This window comes from Copadichromis virginalis, linkage group LG15, assembly GCF_057382275.1.
Source record: "Copadichromis virginalis isolate Kocher_CV1m ecotype Utaka linkage group LG15, C_Virginalis_male_GT1.1, whole genome shotgun sequence".
Classification (NCBI taxonomy): Eukaryota; Metazoa; Chordata; class Actinopteri; order Cichliformes; family Cichlidae; genus Copadichromis; species Copadichromis virginalis.
In genome coordinates, this window is record NC_140632.1 from 20,113,006 (window position 1) to 20,131,753 (window position 18,748).

The 18,748-nt window shown below is 39.3% G+C and overlaps 1 protein-coding gene across 1 annotated transcript in view; it reads left to right on the forward strand.

The window, feature by feature from the left end:
- Positions 1-18,748, forward strand: part of man1a1 (mannosidase, alpha, class 1A, member 1) — a 162,305-nt gene that overhangs the window by 120,009 nt on the left and 23,548 nt on the right. Inside the window, exon 5 of the mRNA XM_085432373.1 lies at positions 7,574-7,668. Within this exon, the coding sequence (XP_085288499.1) occupies positions 7,574-7,668 (95 nt within the window). The remainder of the gene's footprint in view (positions 1-7,573; positions 7,669-18,748) is intronic.

An 18,748-nucleotide genomic window follows, 5' to 3' on the forward strand; every position in this document is an offset into this window, starting at 1 on the left:
AACCATTTGTTTAAAGTCGGACTGGACGGTGTAAAAAGAAGTTTGTAAAGGTAGTTTCTCATAGCTCCATTCTGATGCTATTAACTCGTATTCATGACACGGGGTGCGATGCAGTGCTGGAAATTGATCTCGCCAATCAGTCAAACTGTGTTGGCCTGCTGCATTGAGTTTGTTTTTACAGACAAAGACAGACAGTAAGGCAGGAAGAAACAACAACAGAAAAGAACCACACCAAACCCCAAATCCACAGCTTTGGGAACCTGTGTTTTAAGCTACTTAATAATCAGTGACAGATGGCTGAATAAAAACAAAAAACAGTCTTTAAATTAATCATGAACTAGTCATGTGTCTGTAAATACATCTGGGTGAGGATGCTTTTCAGTTTTGTTTATTGCCAAGATAACAGAGCAGATACAGGGCAGGAAATGAAAGAAAAAGAATGAGATAAAATGTGAGTGTTATATATGCATGAGTAGAAATTTGAATTGAAGATGGGAAAGGGGGGAAAAGGGGGGAGACAAAGGAATAAATCAATTTTCATCAGGTGTTTAGCAATGATGAGCACTGTCAGTGAAATGAGGAAGAAAGACGGAGGTGGTGAAGAAGGACAGAGGGGAGGAGAAGAGGGTAGCGTGTCAGGATCTGGGAGGGAGGGAGGTGTTGGCTCGCGCCGTCCCCACAGACGCCGCTGTAATCTGGGCCACGTGTCCCAGAATGCCTGCTGGTCACCCAGAGGCTTGGCTGGGTGATTCATCTTAGTTAGGGAGCTGTCCAAGCGACTCCCCGCGGACTGCAACACATAATCGTACACGCAAAACACACACACTGCAAACATATGTGGTTAGAGAAGAGGCGGAGGTTTGATTGACTGAACACCCATACTTAAAATTTAAGGTCCTTGGTTCCACCTTCCACTGTCGTCTCCTCACTCTAAACATAACCTGAATCTTATAAATGACCTTAACTCTGACCAAAAACATAATAAATCTAATTTATCTCATTCATATAAGTGCGCACACCTGTCAGCTATACTCACAACAGGAAAACACACTAACACTATGTTAGTTATTCTCTACTCAGAGATTACCGAACCAGGTGAAGCTTAAGATTGTTACGAGGGCCATTATCTTCTCCACACAGTTAATGCAGCTTTTACACAAGCATGGCTGATGTCTGCTTAAATTCTGCATGTTCTATCATCTACCATCTTTTGTAACAACCTTAGGCAAAATTTACTCATCACTCCCTCATTTTTGAAACGCTACAGCAACATACAGTTTAAGAGCTTAGCTTAAAACTTCATTCTTGAGCTCAACTTTATCCCATACAGAGCTGCAAAAAATAAATAACTATTTAATTATTGATAAAAAAAAGCTATTTTTTCTCCATTAAATTATTAATTATTTGGCCTAACGAAATGCCAGAAATACTATAAACATTAAGTTTTCCAAGGATAAAGTTTGTTACCATAGAGAAATAAATGTGAAATAACTTGAGAGCAAATCAAAAACTAATATATATATTTTATATATATTTTTATATTTTATATTTCTTTGATGTTCCAATTGCTTAACTGTTTAAATGTAAGTAATCCTCTTCAACAATCTTCAACACAACACAGTGATGTTCTGGACATGCTGTCACAGCCATTGATTCTTCACTTATGGTTGATAGCTTTAGGTAATCTTGGAAAGACTTTTAAACGCGTGAATTTACAATAAGTACTTTGCCATCTTTCACTTTAATTGGTTTAAATAATTTGGATATGCTGAACATTTGCTTGCAGCCAGCCTAATTAGTAGTTCTCATTTATTGTTCCTGTACTTGAGTCCTTTTTATTTATGTTGCTTAGCAGTTCGGTTGGTAAACTCCAAATTAATTGAGGCTGTTGTCTGTAATTTTAACAGGCTATTTTTAATAATGATTCGTATTTCACTGCAGGACTCACTGACGTCATCTTTCTCGTTTTTGTTTCTTTAGTGTTCCTGAGATCTAAATCTCGATCGTTCCAGAGAGCAAAACACGCATATCAGTGTTAATGCCTGTGTTTTACACCTCATTGACAGGTGGCCGCCTCATTTGTTGACAGTGGTGATAGCCAGTCTTTACCCTGTGGAAATAAATCAGTCTTCTTTGTGTAAAAGCTGTATTGACGGGCCTGATGCTCTCACATTCCCTGCCTCATTTAGTTAAACCTGATTCAGTGGCTGATGTTCAGTGAATGTCTCAGCATGCGTTTAAGTATAGGACAATGTCACGATTTCAACCACTAGCTTTTCACACTGAGCTCAAGAAATCAATGTTTAACCATCATTTCTACTCCCTTGTATTCACTCTGACGAGATCTTTGAATAACATTTCACTGTGTGTTATACTTGTTTAACTATGCATGTGACAAATAAAGAACCTTGAACCTTGAACCCTTGAACCCTTAACTCATTTGTAGACTAAAGACCAAAGCCAAACACATCTAATGGGAGGAAAGTAGAGTAAATTTTCCATCTTTCTACCTCCTTTGTTAATGGTTTTATTACATGAAAACCATGGGAGTGTGTCACATTCAGAATAGAGGTTTCTGACACAGCTTCACCTACTTCCAAGGTTCATGGAGAAGAACAAGGCTCTAAAGAGGCTCTAAAGCTCCAGCAACAGTATAAAGAGCAGCTTTATTACTTGACCAGCGTGTTTTGGGATCGGTTGTTGATGACCCTGATGAAGGCCACAGGCTGAATCATGTGGTCAAATATATTACACTTTATATTGCAAGTGTTGATGGAGCGTTGACCTCTTTAAACCCCATTCAGAGATGAAGCCTAGCAGACAGCTAGCAGGTATAAGCTGCTTTTCAGTTGAAGTAGCAACTCCCTTAATGCACACTTTAAACCTTAATACAAATTAAACAGATGAGTTATTAAAAAATTGGACCTTTTAACATTGTGTTTAATGGAGATTGACTCGCTTTTCGAGCAGGCCTCGAGTGGCCATGACAGGAGCCATTTTCAAATGCGAAAATAATACTTGAAAACCTATCGTAATGACTGACTGTTTATTAAATATGAAAAGATGAATACTCTTTTTTTAACTGTTTGATATAGTTATACAGCATAATATTCTGTATTTAACACAGCTATGTGCTTGTTCAGATGACCAGGTTGTCTCGCCGTAAAGGGCACACAGAAAACTCCTGGTACTTGAGCTGTTTGGTGTGCAGATTGATCTATTTTCACGTCTCTAAAGCAGATGCATCATGAGTTATTGGATGCTGATATGTGTTTCATCCATTTGCTAGGGTTAACATATGCAAACAAACACACTGGTGTGTTTTCCTGAAGCCTTTGCTGTCAGAAGCATCGAGGTGTGAAATGTGATTATCAACATCAGCTTTTACTACTGACATCAGCCACAGGTTTTGCGTGTGCTTTTCGCTTTCTGTAGTACTTATTAAAGCTTGTTGGCAGCTTGCTTGATGGCCTTGGACGCGGAGTGTGTTTAATTCATTCATGGGCGCATCCCTGGGAGTGTTTTTATTCTTCCCCTCAGTGTGCTTCTAGCATTATTAAAGGCATTAATCACTGCGATCTGATGCCTTGTTACGACACGGCTCTGCTCCCACTGCGCAGCTAAACACACACGCATTTCGGTGTCCACAGTGCCATCAAACATCTTGGCTTGAAAGTACTGCATTGTGAAAGTCTCCTTGGAATACAGAAGGAACCCGTATGAGCGGATATATCAATGTTTTCATCTGTTAAATTATTTTTTGCTCATGCCGTGAATCCTGCACAAGAATCCGTAATCTTTAAGGGAATTTTTTAACAGAAAACATCGACTTTCAGATCTGGCTGCTTTGCTGTTTCTCAAATTCTTGTTAATATCCCTCTCGGCAAGGTGCATGTTCTTGAAATCCTTTTTAAGTCCTCCACCATCCAAACTCCATCCATCCACTTTCTTAACTGATTTTCCGATCCGTGAGAAGAAGTCACAGGAGCAAAAAAGGAATTAAAATGATCCATATTTTTTTCTTCCAGTAGAGGGAGATATTTTAGATATTTCATTTTAAGCCAGCATGAAATAATTTCAGGAAAGTGTTTAAACAGATATTAACACATTTACACTTAAATACACATTCGCCGCCTAGCTTAATGGTTTCTATCCATTAAGTAACCTGGAACGAATGTACTCTGTATGTTTTTTGCTCATTGCCAACTTTGTGGCTTTAAGTATTTTATCTCCCCCTGCTGGTAATGCAACCTCTGCATGCGTGTCCATTTCATGTTTTGCAGATTACACGTTACATCTATTATACATTTTGTTATGATATTGGGTTGGTAACTGTAGATTTTCAAGTTGATACGCCTCAAGAGGTTCTTGAAGTGTTAAAAAGCCAGTTTTCCTCATCTCATACAAGCATTTTGTCCTCTGTATTTTTACCGAGCTACTACTCTGCATTTCCTCCACTGTAGGAATGTAAAACACTGGTGATTTGAAACTAGCCCATTCGAAACTCGAGACTCAAAGTCTACTGAATTTAGCATGCACTGTTAGGTAATAACTCAGATTTAGGTGTGCACGTGTAATAAAGAGTAAACATGTTTGTTCAGCCTGGTAAGAAATATCTCCTGGCTTTTCTCATCACTTTTTTCATCTTTTTATGAATCTCTGTTACTTTATATTTAAAAAATCTATTAACTTTTGTGTTTTTTCTGGTAATGTATAAATAAAAAGAATTAATTTAATCTTCACTTAGCAAAACATGTTACATTTGTTTTAGCTCTGGCTAAAGACTCAGTTCCTTCAATTTAGTCAAATTAAAAATATATGAAATATAAAGAAATGTGTGTCAATATTTGGTAGACCTCATAAAGTCTGATATATTGGAAATACTCAGGTGTAGCCTATCATCAGTCTCTGTCTGCATGTCAGGCGGACAAAAATGTAATAGGAGAAATATGGCTCATCTTGACGGTATCAAACACATCGACACGTTGCTCCGTCTCACACGAGGATATCTGACATTTATTCCCAGAATGCCAGCAGTTAATTTTGGCCACATTTCTGTTACCTCTCTCGCTACTTTAACTCTCAGTAACCTTTCCTGCCTCTGAATTTTGAGGAGAAAGTCATAGAGTTGCCACATTGTTTTGACAAGTGGCCTCTTGAGCTTTTCTTCTTCGCAAATCTTTTTCTCCCTCCTGCCCCCGTCTCTCAGACCCCGCTGAGTGGCTGATCCCTCGAGTACAGAGCTGCCAGCTCATGACGCAGTGTGATACTGCACTGTCTCTGACTCAATGTGTGTGTAAAAAGACACATTTCCACATATAGTAGAATAATGCATGAATAATAACAACAGAGCTCATTAGCAGTAGTTGGATAGTTAGTCGGTCCTTTATTCGTGGTGATTAAATACCAATTTGGGGTGATCATCATCATCAGCCAATTATTTCACAGCGTCAGTCACAAAATATTGGAGGAAAGCTGGCGAATTAATCTCCTTTAGGTATTTGTGGCTAACTGTACACTGCTGGTGACATCTGGTTTCAAAAACATCAAGATGGAGACAGCAACTCCATCTTAATACTGTGAACATGAAAATCTGCATGTGCTATTAAATTCAAATAAGCTTGAACTGGCTTTGAATGGCAAAACTTTACATATATTTTCTACCTTGTTGCAAGACTGCGAGCTACATAGCAGCCTCTGGTTGAAAGAAATAGCGCTATGCAGTTCAGTCACACATTTCAACAAGAAACATCTCTGGTGTTGTTGTTTTTTTCTCCCCTTATGAACTAAGGCAGCTCCCAGAAGTGGGAATAAGTCTCACATGTGCGAGTCACAAACAAGTCTAAAGTCTTAACCTTCAAATCCCAAGTTACTGTGGGGAAACCAAGCAAGTCAAGTCCTATGAAATTCCGATGATCTATCCCAGATTTCACATTTTCTGTCTTGCACTGGTCATGAATGTTCAAAAGATATATATATTTTTTTTAGCAATAACCCTTGGAAGCTTTCTGATTTTTAACATTTTGTGGTCTCAATAAAAACTCTCCTAACAGCACAAAAACAAGAGGATTCAGAGGTGCTGTTCATGAGAGGTGTGGCAGGATCTGATTGACTTGAATCTGTGGGACAGGTGCCACTTAATTCTACACCTAGAGTCAAGTTATAAGAAAAAAGTCCAAATCCATGTGGGCTGCAGACACCTTGGAGACAACCAAAGCCCTCGGCTAGAACTGCTACAAAGCTGTCTTGTCAGATTTGCTAACACAAAAGATTAGACTGGGAATTTAAATGCACTTGATAAGAGATCACCAGTCAAGGAGGAAATTTGCTGTTGTGTTGCTTGCAGCAGAAAACACCTGAACTGTGCTTAAAAAAAAGGGAAAAAAAGTGGAACCAAGAACGTGATTAGCACAAGTTTTATACAGGTTAAAAAACAAATCAAGTCTTACGTCACGCTTTTAGGCTGTTACACAGTACTGCAAACAACCAAGGAGTGGTAGACATCCAGGAAAAACACCAGATATTACCATATTAATCTAAGAAGAATGAGCATTATTCATTCCTGTGGAAATTGAAAGAGTTAAAAGTGCACAAATCCACTTTTATAGGGCATCATTTCCCAGTTTCCTGCAGGTCTGAGCTCCAGGTGTATTTGCTCTTGTTTTCAGGTTGAATATTCATGACACTATTTAAAGCCACACTGGGCCTCTGTGGTGGGTCCAAATGGATCTGAAGGTTACATGCATTGAAAATTCAACTCTAGCAGTCCGTAACTGTGTAAATTGATGTTAGTACACTTAAATACACACCACAGGCTTGTGTTTACCAGCACAGGCTGTGATGTCTCACCCTGAAAGATACCAAAGGGATGAGAGGAGATCAAAGATCCGCGAGTCTGGCTTTCTCTGGATGGAAGGCTGACTCACTGCTGGATTTTTGGTTGTTTTTTTGTTTTGTTTTTTTAAGATGTGTTTTGCTTTCACGTTTAAGCTAAAGTTAAGCGGTTTTCTCCTTTTAGCCTCACAGATTGTGATAGAGTTGCAAATCTTACTTTCTTTGGGCAATCAGTTTGGTGAAAGCAGCAGGAACACATTAAATAGAGGGGAAACGAAACATTGCTGGCTATATAATGGCAAAATGGTGAATTAGACGTAAGCTGGAGAGCCATAAATCAGTTTTTTTGTAGTGAGAAACTGTTTTTAAGATATCTATGTTGAGTCAGCGACGTTTTAAACAACTAAATGGGCTAAAGTTTCCTCACATTACACATGGAAAACATCAGTATAGCTCCAAGCAACAGTAAAGCAGGCAAGGAAAGATACTGGCAAAAACATTACTGGGATAAAAGGAAGCAGACAGGAAAGAGGAAAAGCCTGGAATAAAGGGATAAAGAGTGGAAGGATGGGGGAAGCACTGAGCTACAGGTGTAAGCCTTGGATTTTGAGCAGAGATGGAGATTCGCAAATGTTGAATTATATTTTCTGCTGAAAATTCAAGGAAATGTAGAGGCATACATCAGCTGCTCGAACCATCTTGTAATGAGTTGCTTGTTTTTGTTCTGTTTCTTTCTCAGGTGTTTCGCAGAAAGGCAGTGGAGTTGGGCGAGAAGCTGCTGCCTGCATTCAAAACGCCCACCGGCATCCCCTGGGCTCTGCTTAACCTCAAGAGGTAAAACAAACAGACAGCACACACACTTGCTCTTTGTCTCCCAGCAGTCCACTTTCAGGCAGCAGGTCTGTTTTGATGGCCTGATGCTTTAAGGGGCGCCATGGTCTACCCCTCTCTGTTCCACTCGCACACACTGAGCTGAAATGCTTTAGTCTTACATGACAGAGCAAACTTGTCAGACAGAAACTGTTTGATTTTTTTGCATCCAGGGCTTCATCCTTGAAACTAAACTGCATTGGAAAAGACAAACCCAAAGAGGTTGGGGTTACAGGCTAGTTACATGGCAGTGCTGGTGATGTTTCCTTTCCTCTGGCTGAAACCCTCTTTGTGCTCCACCAAAACCTCCTCCATATAAAAAAAAAAACCCTCATACTTCTATTTTAACATTTTTTCCATTTGCAGAGATATAAACTGATTTTAAGAATCTAAAAACCGACTTTTTTTCACTCATCTAATTTCCAAGTAACAGTCATTACTGGTTTGCTTTAAAAAATTGCTTTAATTTGACTTTATTAATAAGGTCATATAAAAATCACAGGTGTCTCACCTGTGGGTTGAACCTGCTGTTCAAACCTTTGTTTAAGGTGAGGAGCTAAAATGCTGCATTTCAGATGATGGATGAACCGAGCGATTAGAGGGTTAAAATAAGTAGGGATTATTTTGGACTCTCAGTCATGCAAAGCTACTCAAGCAGAGTCCAAGAAAAAAAATGTGCTAAGAACACAGTTTTATTTATATATATAAAATAAAATGTGCACAATGCCAAAATTAGAACTTTAAAGCAATTAAAATAAATTCCAATAAGCACATAACATTTTGGGGTCTTTAATAATAATAATAATAATAATAATGGATACTTTATTGATCCCCATGGGGAAATTACTTGTTTTTCTCTGCATTTGACCCATTCACTCACTCTCTGTATAAAAACAATTAGAGGTCTGCAACTATTTTTTGCTACAGTCCTTCTGTCAGTCACACATGATGAGGAGAGCACTATTTTCTTTCTATCAGTCGTTCCCCAAAGAGAGACATGACATCCAGGCTGTTTGTCAGCCCGTTAATTAAAAGGCAGGTTGTCATGACGATAAGCGCGCTGTAACAAATTAATTTTCTCTCTGTCTGTATGGGTGAATGGACTCTGCCCGCCTTGTCCTCTTCCCTGAAGTGAGAAATACCCCAGGGAGAGTGAGTGTGTAAGTGAGTGAGTGTGTGTGTTCATGTCTGTGCACATGTATGTGGCTCTGCACACATACGTGATCCCCAGAGGCCTGAGCAGATTGCTGTTGATGATGACTTTACCTGCATGACTGAGTTATGATAGCACACAAGCACAACCCCATATTCCTACACACACACACACACACACACACACACACACACACTCAAATAACTCTGGAAACAAATTACAGTAACAAATATACAGAGCAACAGAGAATGTAGGCTATTAAACTGCTATTTTTAAGCTAATTTTTTTTTCTTGTCTATGAAATTGACAGATTAGCATTATAAAGATGTTGGGAAGTTGGTTTCTTTGCAACACTAATTAATTCTTTTTTGAGAAGAACAATTTTAATCAAGTTATTTTTCAAATGATCCAGATTTGCTAGAAAATTCGATGGGTCTTCCTTTCCCTATCCAATTCCTCGCCACCAGATTTCATAAACTTTGTCTTTTAGTTTTTGTATACTTGCTAACAGACACCTTGGTTCTTACCTTAACAGAAGAATGAGCCAAAGGAAGAACACCTTACAGGGCCAGACTTTGTAAAAGGTGTTAGGTTTCTTTGTATTCCATGATTGTACAAGAGATATAGGGACAGGGCCATGGTACTCAGTGAACCCTGAACAGAAAATCTTTGGGTTACAGTAACTTCAGTAAGCACAGCGATGGTAGTGGACTGAACTCTGGCCCCAAATATCCAACCACCATCTGAACTGAAAAACCTATCAGCCAGTTGTGTTGTTTCACTGACACACAGACGCAAGTTGACATTTATCATGGTTTCGGCTGATAGGTGTATGTCCTTGTTTTTTTGTATTGTAACAAGTCTGACTTGGGCTGACTGCAGTTATTCTCAGATGATGAGGGCAACCTGACTGCAACACTTCTCTTTCCAGTAAGGGACTCCACTTGAAGGGACTTGAAGACAGAAACTGACTGCAAGTGGTTCTGGTTCTGGCAACTACTGTTTTCCCTAGTGTGACTATAGTATTTGTTTACTGTAATGTGAATTAGAGTGGTATTTGTTCAACTCCTCCAGTGGGATCAGCTAGAGACACTGATCATTGCAGCCATCTGTGAGGTTGTGAATCCTTAAAATAAACTGAGTACAAGAATGCAAGTTATTCTTTATAATCTTTTTATAAAAGATTTCAAGATCATTTCAATATATCTGTTTCCTCCCCTTCCTACTGTTGCAGATATGCACCATCTGGGAATCCCTGTGCTATTGTATTGATATATCATAAAAGATCAGCAGAACCATCAGTGGCAAGCGTAATGTAATCCAACAGACAATGGGGTTTATGGTAGCTTTTAATCCCATCCTGAGTTATGTAAAGACCCAGAAGATCTATAAAACTATAAATCTAAACTTCCATATCCACTGATACATATCAGACAAGTGTTATCAATATGTCTCTCTGGTGATAAAAACTCGTCTGTGCTTTGAAAATGTTAGTTATTTCATTTCTTTTGTTGTTAAAACATCATTAAAACAGTCTATTGAGGAAATTAGACCATGTAGACATTATGCAGAGAGAGAGAGAGGTAGAGGTCAGTTGCAGAAATCCTAAACTCAGAGTGACGGCTCTGAATGATCTGTGGGATAAACAGCACTCAAAGTTAGATTATGTTTAATTCACTATGTGCAGGTCAGAGAGAAACGAAGCAAGAAGAGATCAAAAGATTTTAGGAATGAGAAGTTGAGAAGAAAAATTGAAAGTGCTTTTGAAGTAGGATAGTTTTGAGTTAGAATACTGCCCATGCAACCTTGACCCAGATTGAGGTAAAATAAATCTGTAAAACACGCTTGCAAACGAGGCCCAATTACTGAATCATCTCTCCCTTTATCCCCCCGTCCTCCCTTCTCTGTTTTACATTCCATTCTTTTATTCTCCTCCATTTTTTTTCTTTAAAGTTTTTCTCACATCCCAGTCTCTTGTATTTCTGTCCTTGTTCAGCCCATCCATCTTATCTACAGTGACCCAGTATCTCCTTCTGTTTCAGGATGTGTACTCCAAGTCCACTCCACTCCATGGCCTTGTTCTTTGTATTCCCTGTCGGTAGCCTTTCATCGCTCTACCCTGCAGCTATCTGCAGAGCCCAAGAGAGACCATAAGAAATAAGGCCACAGTTTAAAACATCTTATTGCTTCTATACCAAGTGAACCTTGTTTGCTCAATGGCCCTGTGTTAATTTCAGAAAACAAGATAAATGCGATGTCCTCAGTTTGGAAAGGTTTTTGCTGCGTTTCCTTTGGGAATTACGAGTGTGTTCAGACAAATTAATAAAGGCTTAAGATAAACCTGCGGAGCTGCATTTAGTTAATTTCTAAAGATAAAATCTTTGGCCTGAACACAGCACGTGTTAACATTTCAAAGAATCAGGGTGTTTTACTGGGTTCTATTGGGAGTATTTTGGAAATGAAATGTTTGAGATAATTTTTATCTCACTAAATCTCAAAAGAAAATCTGAACATCAGGTTGAAATCACTCACTGTCTGGTTGGGTATGTTCAGTACGTGTTAACATGGTAATCATAAAATAGGAACAGATCTGAATACACTAGTGTGTAGCTCTTTATTTGTTTTCTTCTTTCCACTCTTTGTTTGCTTTTTGTTTCTGTCACACCCTCGCTTCACCTTCCCTTTATGCTGGACTTTTTTTCTTCTTTTGGCAGCATGTAGAGTTTCCATAGTTACTCCCCCATCTACCATTTCAGCTAGGGAACAATACCAGTACCTACTGGGGAAAAAGTGTTATCCTTTTCCCCTGGAGAATTTGTACCCAGTGGCAGACAGAACTGCAAATTGAAAGTAAACCCTAGAGGGAACCAATTGAAATACCAATGATGCATTCAGTAGCTCTAACATTAGTTTCATGGCTGTAAGTAAAGTAAAAAAAAAAAAAAAGCTTTTCTTTTTTCACTTTAACATTTAAAACCTGAAACTAAAATCTGCGTATCTGCTTGTCGTGGATCATTATGGTGTGTAGAGACCAAAGTTTAAATAGAGATGTTGCAAATTCATTACAGAAAAATCTAATTTATGAAAGGTCATAAGAGCTGATCACATGTCTCATCCTCTGAATGACAAGCCACCAGGAACAAAGGACGATGGAAGGTTTTGAAGGCCGTCAGAGAATGTAAAGGAATAATTCATCAACGTGAGAAATTTTGTCTTGATGTCCAGCTGATTTATCTTCAAAAGGCACTTGAAGGTGGATCAGCTTGCTTGCAATATCCAATAAATCAACAGTTCCTCATACAGAGTCAAAGGCTGGCCCGGCCTTCCTCTCCGACCCCCCGTGACCTTTAGTTTGTACATCAACTCATTGATTGCTACTAACCGAGTGGAAAATGCTGCTAAGATCCAAATGATTTTTTTTTTCCGGTTGATCTGCTGCAGATTGGGGCGTGTTAGGGCAGGACTGCAGCCAGATGGACAGAGACACAATTGTCCCTGAAATGAGCTTTAAATATTTGAGAAGGTGAAGAGGTGCATCACTGAGAAGGCTGGGGTAGTGCTCCTCTAAACTAGTTTTTGCATTTGACATGATTATTTTTTCCCTTTTTGGTGCTTCTGATTTGTTCTGCGTGCTTAATTCAATTTTTTGTAGTTAATGTTGTTTTTATATTTAAGACAAAGGGAAAGGGAATACGCTAAGCACATAACAGTCTTTAAGAAATAGATTACTCATATTTTCATTTCTTAGAATAGCATGACTCATCGTCTACCTTTGCAGCGTGCCCCTTAATTAACACTGAGTTACTGAATCGAGATATTATAAGGTGGGTAGTGATGAAAGGGTTTTGGAAAAGAATAACTTTATTTGTGCTGTGTAAGTAACTAGAAAATATCGTTATGTTTAACTGGATTTTATCTACAAGATTGATGTAAGTGGTAGGAACTCACAAACTCACTTTTTGCAGATGACCCTGTTGCATATCTTATTAAATCTGGCCCAGATATCTGCATCCGTCTTAAAACCACTACATCGATTGGGTTTTAATCCAAATATAGAGTACATAGAAATGTACTATGTTCACACTGGCACGTGTGCAAGCCAAAATACTTTAACCTAATGCAATGACTTTTGTTTGCATGTGCATGTCTCTGTGTATAGTGCAGAATACAGTGTGTAGTATTTAGTTGCTGTGCTTTAGCAACCGACAACATATAACTGCGCTGTACCAACTAAACTAATTTCCCTTTTCCTCTGACACTTTCTCTAACTTTTTTACACACAGGCACACACACACAAACGCATACATGCACACACACACACACTAGTTTCCCAGTTGTTATCTGCTTTGGCCAGTAAGTCCCATAGCTCTTCTATTAACATTCAGACTGATAAAGCCCTTGCAAATCACTCCCACTGCACTGCATACTGACTGGCCTTAATGGGATGAGGCATTGTGTAAATGTGTGTCGGTGTGTGTGTGTATGTGTTAGGTTTTGCTGAGGTATCTGGATCCGTGCTCCACCCTGAAATTAGCTGCTCATTCCTCTCTACAGGCATCATGGTGATGATTGCTTCCCACACACACGCACACCTCTGATTGGCAGTAAGGCATTTAAAAAGTGCTCGAATCTGCATCACCATTCCAACAAAAGACTTGGTTAAAATGACAAGTGGCAAAGAAATCATGCTGAAATGTTAAGTGGTACCTCTGAACAGGTATTTATATGTGAGGTCTGACACCGTGGGATGAATTTATGGGAAAATGTGAATCTTTTTGCCTTTTTCAGACTGAATCAAAGAGCTGTATACATTTCTGAAGTGGCTCCCCCACCACGGCCCTCTGCATTACAAAACGCAGTAACTTGTGGGGAAGTGTTTGCTTTCCTAAAAGCAATGTCATCATCTTCATGACGTTGCAAAGTTAAAACTAACCCTCGTTCCGTTTCCTTATCTCAGAGAGGAAAGTATTTTAGAAAAAACTGTCAGCTTGAGGCAAATTTGCTCCTTTTCAGCTCTTGGCTCTGGGACTGAAGCTATCAATCCTGAGCTCTTTGGGTCTTGGAGTTTGATTAATAGGTCTGCATTTGAGAACGGCTCTATTAGTGCAGCCTAGTGAGGGTGCCACACTGGGTGACCCTGTAGTGCCACTCTGTCATGGAGCCCTTTCTTCTCGATGCGATAGGAAAATTAACTTGTTAATCCAGAGCATGTCTGGAAATTCTTTGCTTAGCAGAGACTGATGAATAATATCTAAAGCAGCTAGCTCATATTTTAATTTAGAGCTACAAGAGTGCTGGAAGAGTGCTAAGTGCTGAATGTCATCAGCATAGCAGCAGCAGCAGAGAAACCAGTAAACAACCAAGATCAAGAGGTTGAAGGTAATAAGAAGCAAGAAAAATAAGTGTAAGAAAATACAAATTCTCTCATGCCCAAATTCCCTGCTGTGTCACATATTCACTGGATTCAAATGCAGTGTATTTGAAGCACTTTGGGCTGCTCTGCCCTTTTTACTACACAAAGGCTAACTCCAGGTACAAGTCTTGCCGTTAGCAGTTTTCCACATATAAAAGCAGATTAAATAAAGATTTAAAAAGACAATAAAGAACCAGGCAAACGTCAAAACTTGCTGGTTTAACTGTTCAGCTGATACCCGTCCATTTACGTCAAGTAATTACGGATTATGGTCGGCTACTTAGCTCTGTGCCGCGTGTGAACAGCAGTCACCCTGACTCATGGTCTCTCCCTGATATAAAGAGGAAAATAAACTCACCGTGTCCGTCTCTCTGTGTCATGTCACCCACTGTGTGCACAGAGATGTACTTAGACCAACACAGCTGTTCCTGCTGTGCCTCACAATTAACATTATAGCAGTTTAATAGCACTACTTTAACTGAGTGCAACATTAAATGCAGAAAAAGCTGGCTAATTGGAGTGAATTAGAAATGAGCTATGAGAAAGAGGCCAATCAGTACTGATCTTTTTGAGACAATACAAACAGCAGTGTGTTCAGTTAATATCAAACAGTGTCGATGAGAATGCTGGATAAATCTCAGCATATGGCAATAGGCTGTAGGGTGGCACTGCAGTGCAGGGAGTTGTCGCCTCACAGCAAGATGGTTAGTGATGGTAATGCCAGGGACGGGGAGAGATGAAGGCAGCTGTGGTGACCCCTAAAGGCAGCAGGTAGAAGAAGAAGAGTTTAAGTTTCAGTATCGGCATTGCTATGTGACTAAATTAATAAGTGTAGTGCAATGAGCTCTTTTAGTGTAGTTTCATTCCTGCAGCTGTCATCTAAAATTTTAGGGTTGTATGTATCTGGATGAGCAAATGACAGCACCTCTGTTTTGGCCTCAGTTATTAACTCATTCACTGCCATTGACGTCTATAGCCGTCAATTGCAGTGAATGAGTCAATGGGTTTAACTCATTCACTGCCAATGGCTGGCAGTGAATGAGTTAATACGCACAGATATATGCAGCAGCAATGCACTCTCACTGCCCTAAAGCACGTTTTTAAAGCAAAGAAAAGGCTAGCGTTCGGGATGTACAGAGATTTCTTTAAAGAACAAGCTACACAAAGCCAGACATCCATTCTCAGTGCAGCTCTCCTCAGTTGTAACCTGAGGCGGTGGAAGGCAGCCATGATTTAAGGGCTCTAATTAAGTTGCTAACTGTGAATCTATCGCAATTCACATTTTCTCTTTGGCCGTAGGGAAAGTACGATAGATTTTAAGACGCAGAGGAAGAGATGTACAGCAAAGGAAATCGAGAGGAAAAGGAGAGGTAAGAGAGGTCGTGGCAAAGATGAGATGGAGGACAGTGAAAGGCTTTCCAGAGAAAACAACAAAGAGAACTGGGCCAAAGTATTGGCCTCACCCAGCTATAGAGTACAAATGAATTGGAGTGCTTCCTGACATAATTTTAGAGGAGCGTGAGAGGGCACTGCCTGGTGTGACATGCTAATTTATGGAGATGTATTGCTTTTTCTGTTTTTCCAGGTTATAGCTTGGCACCACAGAATTAAAACCTCTGTTTTTTGGCTCTGCAGAATTCACTGGAGGGTTAGAAAACTAGCAGGCTATGATTTGTTGTTTTGCAGCTGGCCAGGAAATAGCTGTGGGCGTTAGAGGTTGAATGATAAGAGCATTGGACAAGACACCAAGAGGATGGGAACATGTCCTCCAATGCAGACTGTTTTAATTCACAGTGGCATCGTTTTGTAATGACTTGTTTTCTGGGCTGAGGCTTTGGATCTTTATTTGTTGCATGCAACCCTTGAGCCCCTAGCTATCCCCATAGTGAACTTAAATGTAGTGAACTAAGTTGGTCTTGAAGCATATATAATGTAATGCACGACAATGCTCTGGAGTCTTTGGGGTAGGGAGGCTAATCACGTTAGCATGATTAGCACCAAAGGCAGCAAAATGGTCAAAATCAGAACTAGACTTTCAAGACACACATTGTGTATTTTTGAAGGTAAGAATTTGTTTGTTGGAAAACTGCAGAGTGCACCTTTGAGGTTATGGTTAGCTTTAGATTGAGTTGGAAAGTGGACAAAAGTGAAGTTTTTTTTCTTACCTGAGAAAAATAATAACAGTCTGGCCACAGACATTCTTTCACTTCTGGATATAATCAGAACTGGAACCACAAACATCATAAACCTTTTCAGAGCGGACTCTTTCTCCTGGCAGTCTTTCCAAACAACCCGTACTTGTTTTTTGCCTTTCTAATGGTATCATCATGAGCTAACTGAGGCCTGTAGAGTCTGTGTAGCACTTGGGTTTTTTGTAAAAAAAAAGAAAATTTTTTGCATGGGTTGAATTTGCTGGAAAGTCCACTCCCAGGAATGTTTTGGCATTGTGTTAACACACACCTGAATGCTGCAGACCAGCAAACAGCAAAAATGTGCTCACATTTGCTGATAATCAGATAATCAAGTACAGTGGTACCTCGCTATAACGATTTTTTGTGTGTGCAATTTTGCATGCTGTTTTTTTTTGTTTGTTTGTTTTTTTACTGTGCATTGTGTTCTGCGTCCTGATTGACTGTAGACCATTGTCAATCAATCTCATGCGATGTTTCCTGTACAGAATGCGTTCAGCTTGTCAAATTTACATAAATCTTTGATAAATCGAACTTTGAGAGTGTTTAAACAAAAGAGAAAAGTGTGAAAATGTTCATGTGTGTCTGAGAAAAGTGTATAAAGCATGTAGTGAGGGGTTTTATAGTCTTAAAACATCTATAATAATTGTAAAAAATAAAGTTAGCTACTTCACGGATTTCACCTATTGCGGGTTATTTTTAGAATGTAACTCCCGCGATAAACGAGGGACCACTGTATGTCTGATTAGTAGCCCCTGGCTGCTTTTTACCCTTTTAATTGCTATGGAAGCAGTAGGAGTGTACATAATTTTTCATAGGAGTACAAAAATTAGGAAGAATGGCATTGCTTTGTTTCTAAGAAGGCTTTCAAATGTATCCATAGTGTTTTAATAAGCAGGACCTTGTCAAACTTTACCCAAGTGACCTGGAATCATAGGTTTTTGAAACTTAAGTCAAAAGTGAAACAGTGATAAGTTACCGTTTGGACTGAATGATTAATAGTCAAATGTAAGTAGTGTGATATAATCTGTTCTGTTTAACAGAGAGATATTACTGGGATTAAATTCTGCATGGCATAATATCTGCCCCTTAATGAATATAAAAGGGGAAATGTGAGGCAAGGAAATTAATTTAAAAAAGAGTTCCTGTTAAACAAACAAACGCCATCCTATCACTCCTATCAGAGGTGGATCATGTTGGCTCATCTTCTTAACTTATAATGAAAGTTCAATATCGGCTTTAATACGCTGATGTAAGCCTCATATAATCTCTGAAAGTCCTCTAGTTCTAGGTCACAGTAGCAAATTGATTAACATTTACAGCTTGGTTTTTAAAGAGAATAACCAAACGTTTTTCAGTGTGCTGCACTCTAATATTACTGTTTGGTATAAAGCGTGGCTCATCGGCACAACATTTTATCAAAAGCCAGCATGTCGATGAGAAGTGAGAAGCACCGCTGTGACTGTTCGAGAACTGAATTCAATAAACCGAGACTTTATATTCATCCAGAGTTTAATATGAACCTTCATACCCCTCGCTGCTGTGGAAATGAAGCCCACTGAGATCACAAAAAAAAGAAAAACAGGCAACAGGGAGAACTCTATTATCATTTTGGATTAGACATCTTGGGTGAAAATTTTCTGCAAATTAGGACGAAAGCCAGCTGAGGCGAAACTTTGACCAGTTGTACAACGTTTTTATAATATTGCACTTTATGTATTCTGTAGTGCAAAGACTGCATAAACTAAATAATGTGTTTCAAAGATTAGAGCTAATAAGTCCTATTACATGCCATGTGAGAAATGGGATGTAGAGCATGCTGTTGTCAACAGGGCCCTGGAAACTGAACCACTAGGACATTTGCATCAGTAGTCAAATACAACAGTAGACTCAAATAGTCTAAGACAGATGCATTGTTCTGTATGCCAATGGATGGATGGAGGCCAGTTTCCAGTCCCAGTACAGGAGGGGACTGGTTTCCATCAGAATAGCGATAACAAAGTGTTCCTCCACAGGTTAATTTAGTCCAAAATGGAGCAGAGCCGGATCTCTGACTCCAAATTATTGAGTTTATGAGCATTAATACATCATTTCATCCACGCATTTGTTCACACTGTTTCTGCAAGCAGCCAACAGCAAAGAGTCAGCCTTTAGCCCCATTCACACAAAATTAGTCTCACCAGGAGAACACATGTGCTTTAGGAAATAAATCACATGTTTATGCTCACATAGGACAAGCAGCTCTGTGTTTTACTTGACGGCGACATCTTTGGTCCCTAGCTACAGAGC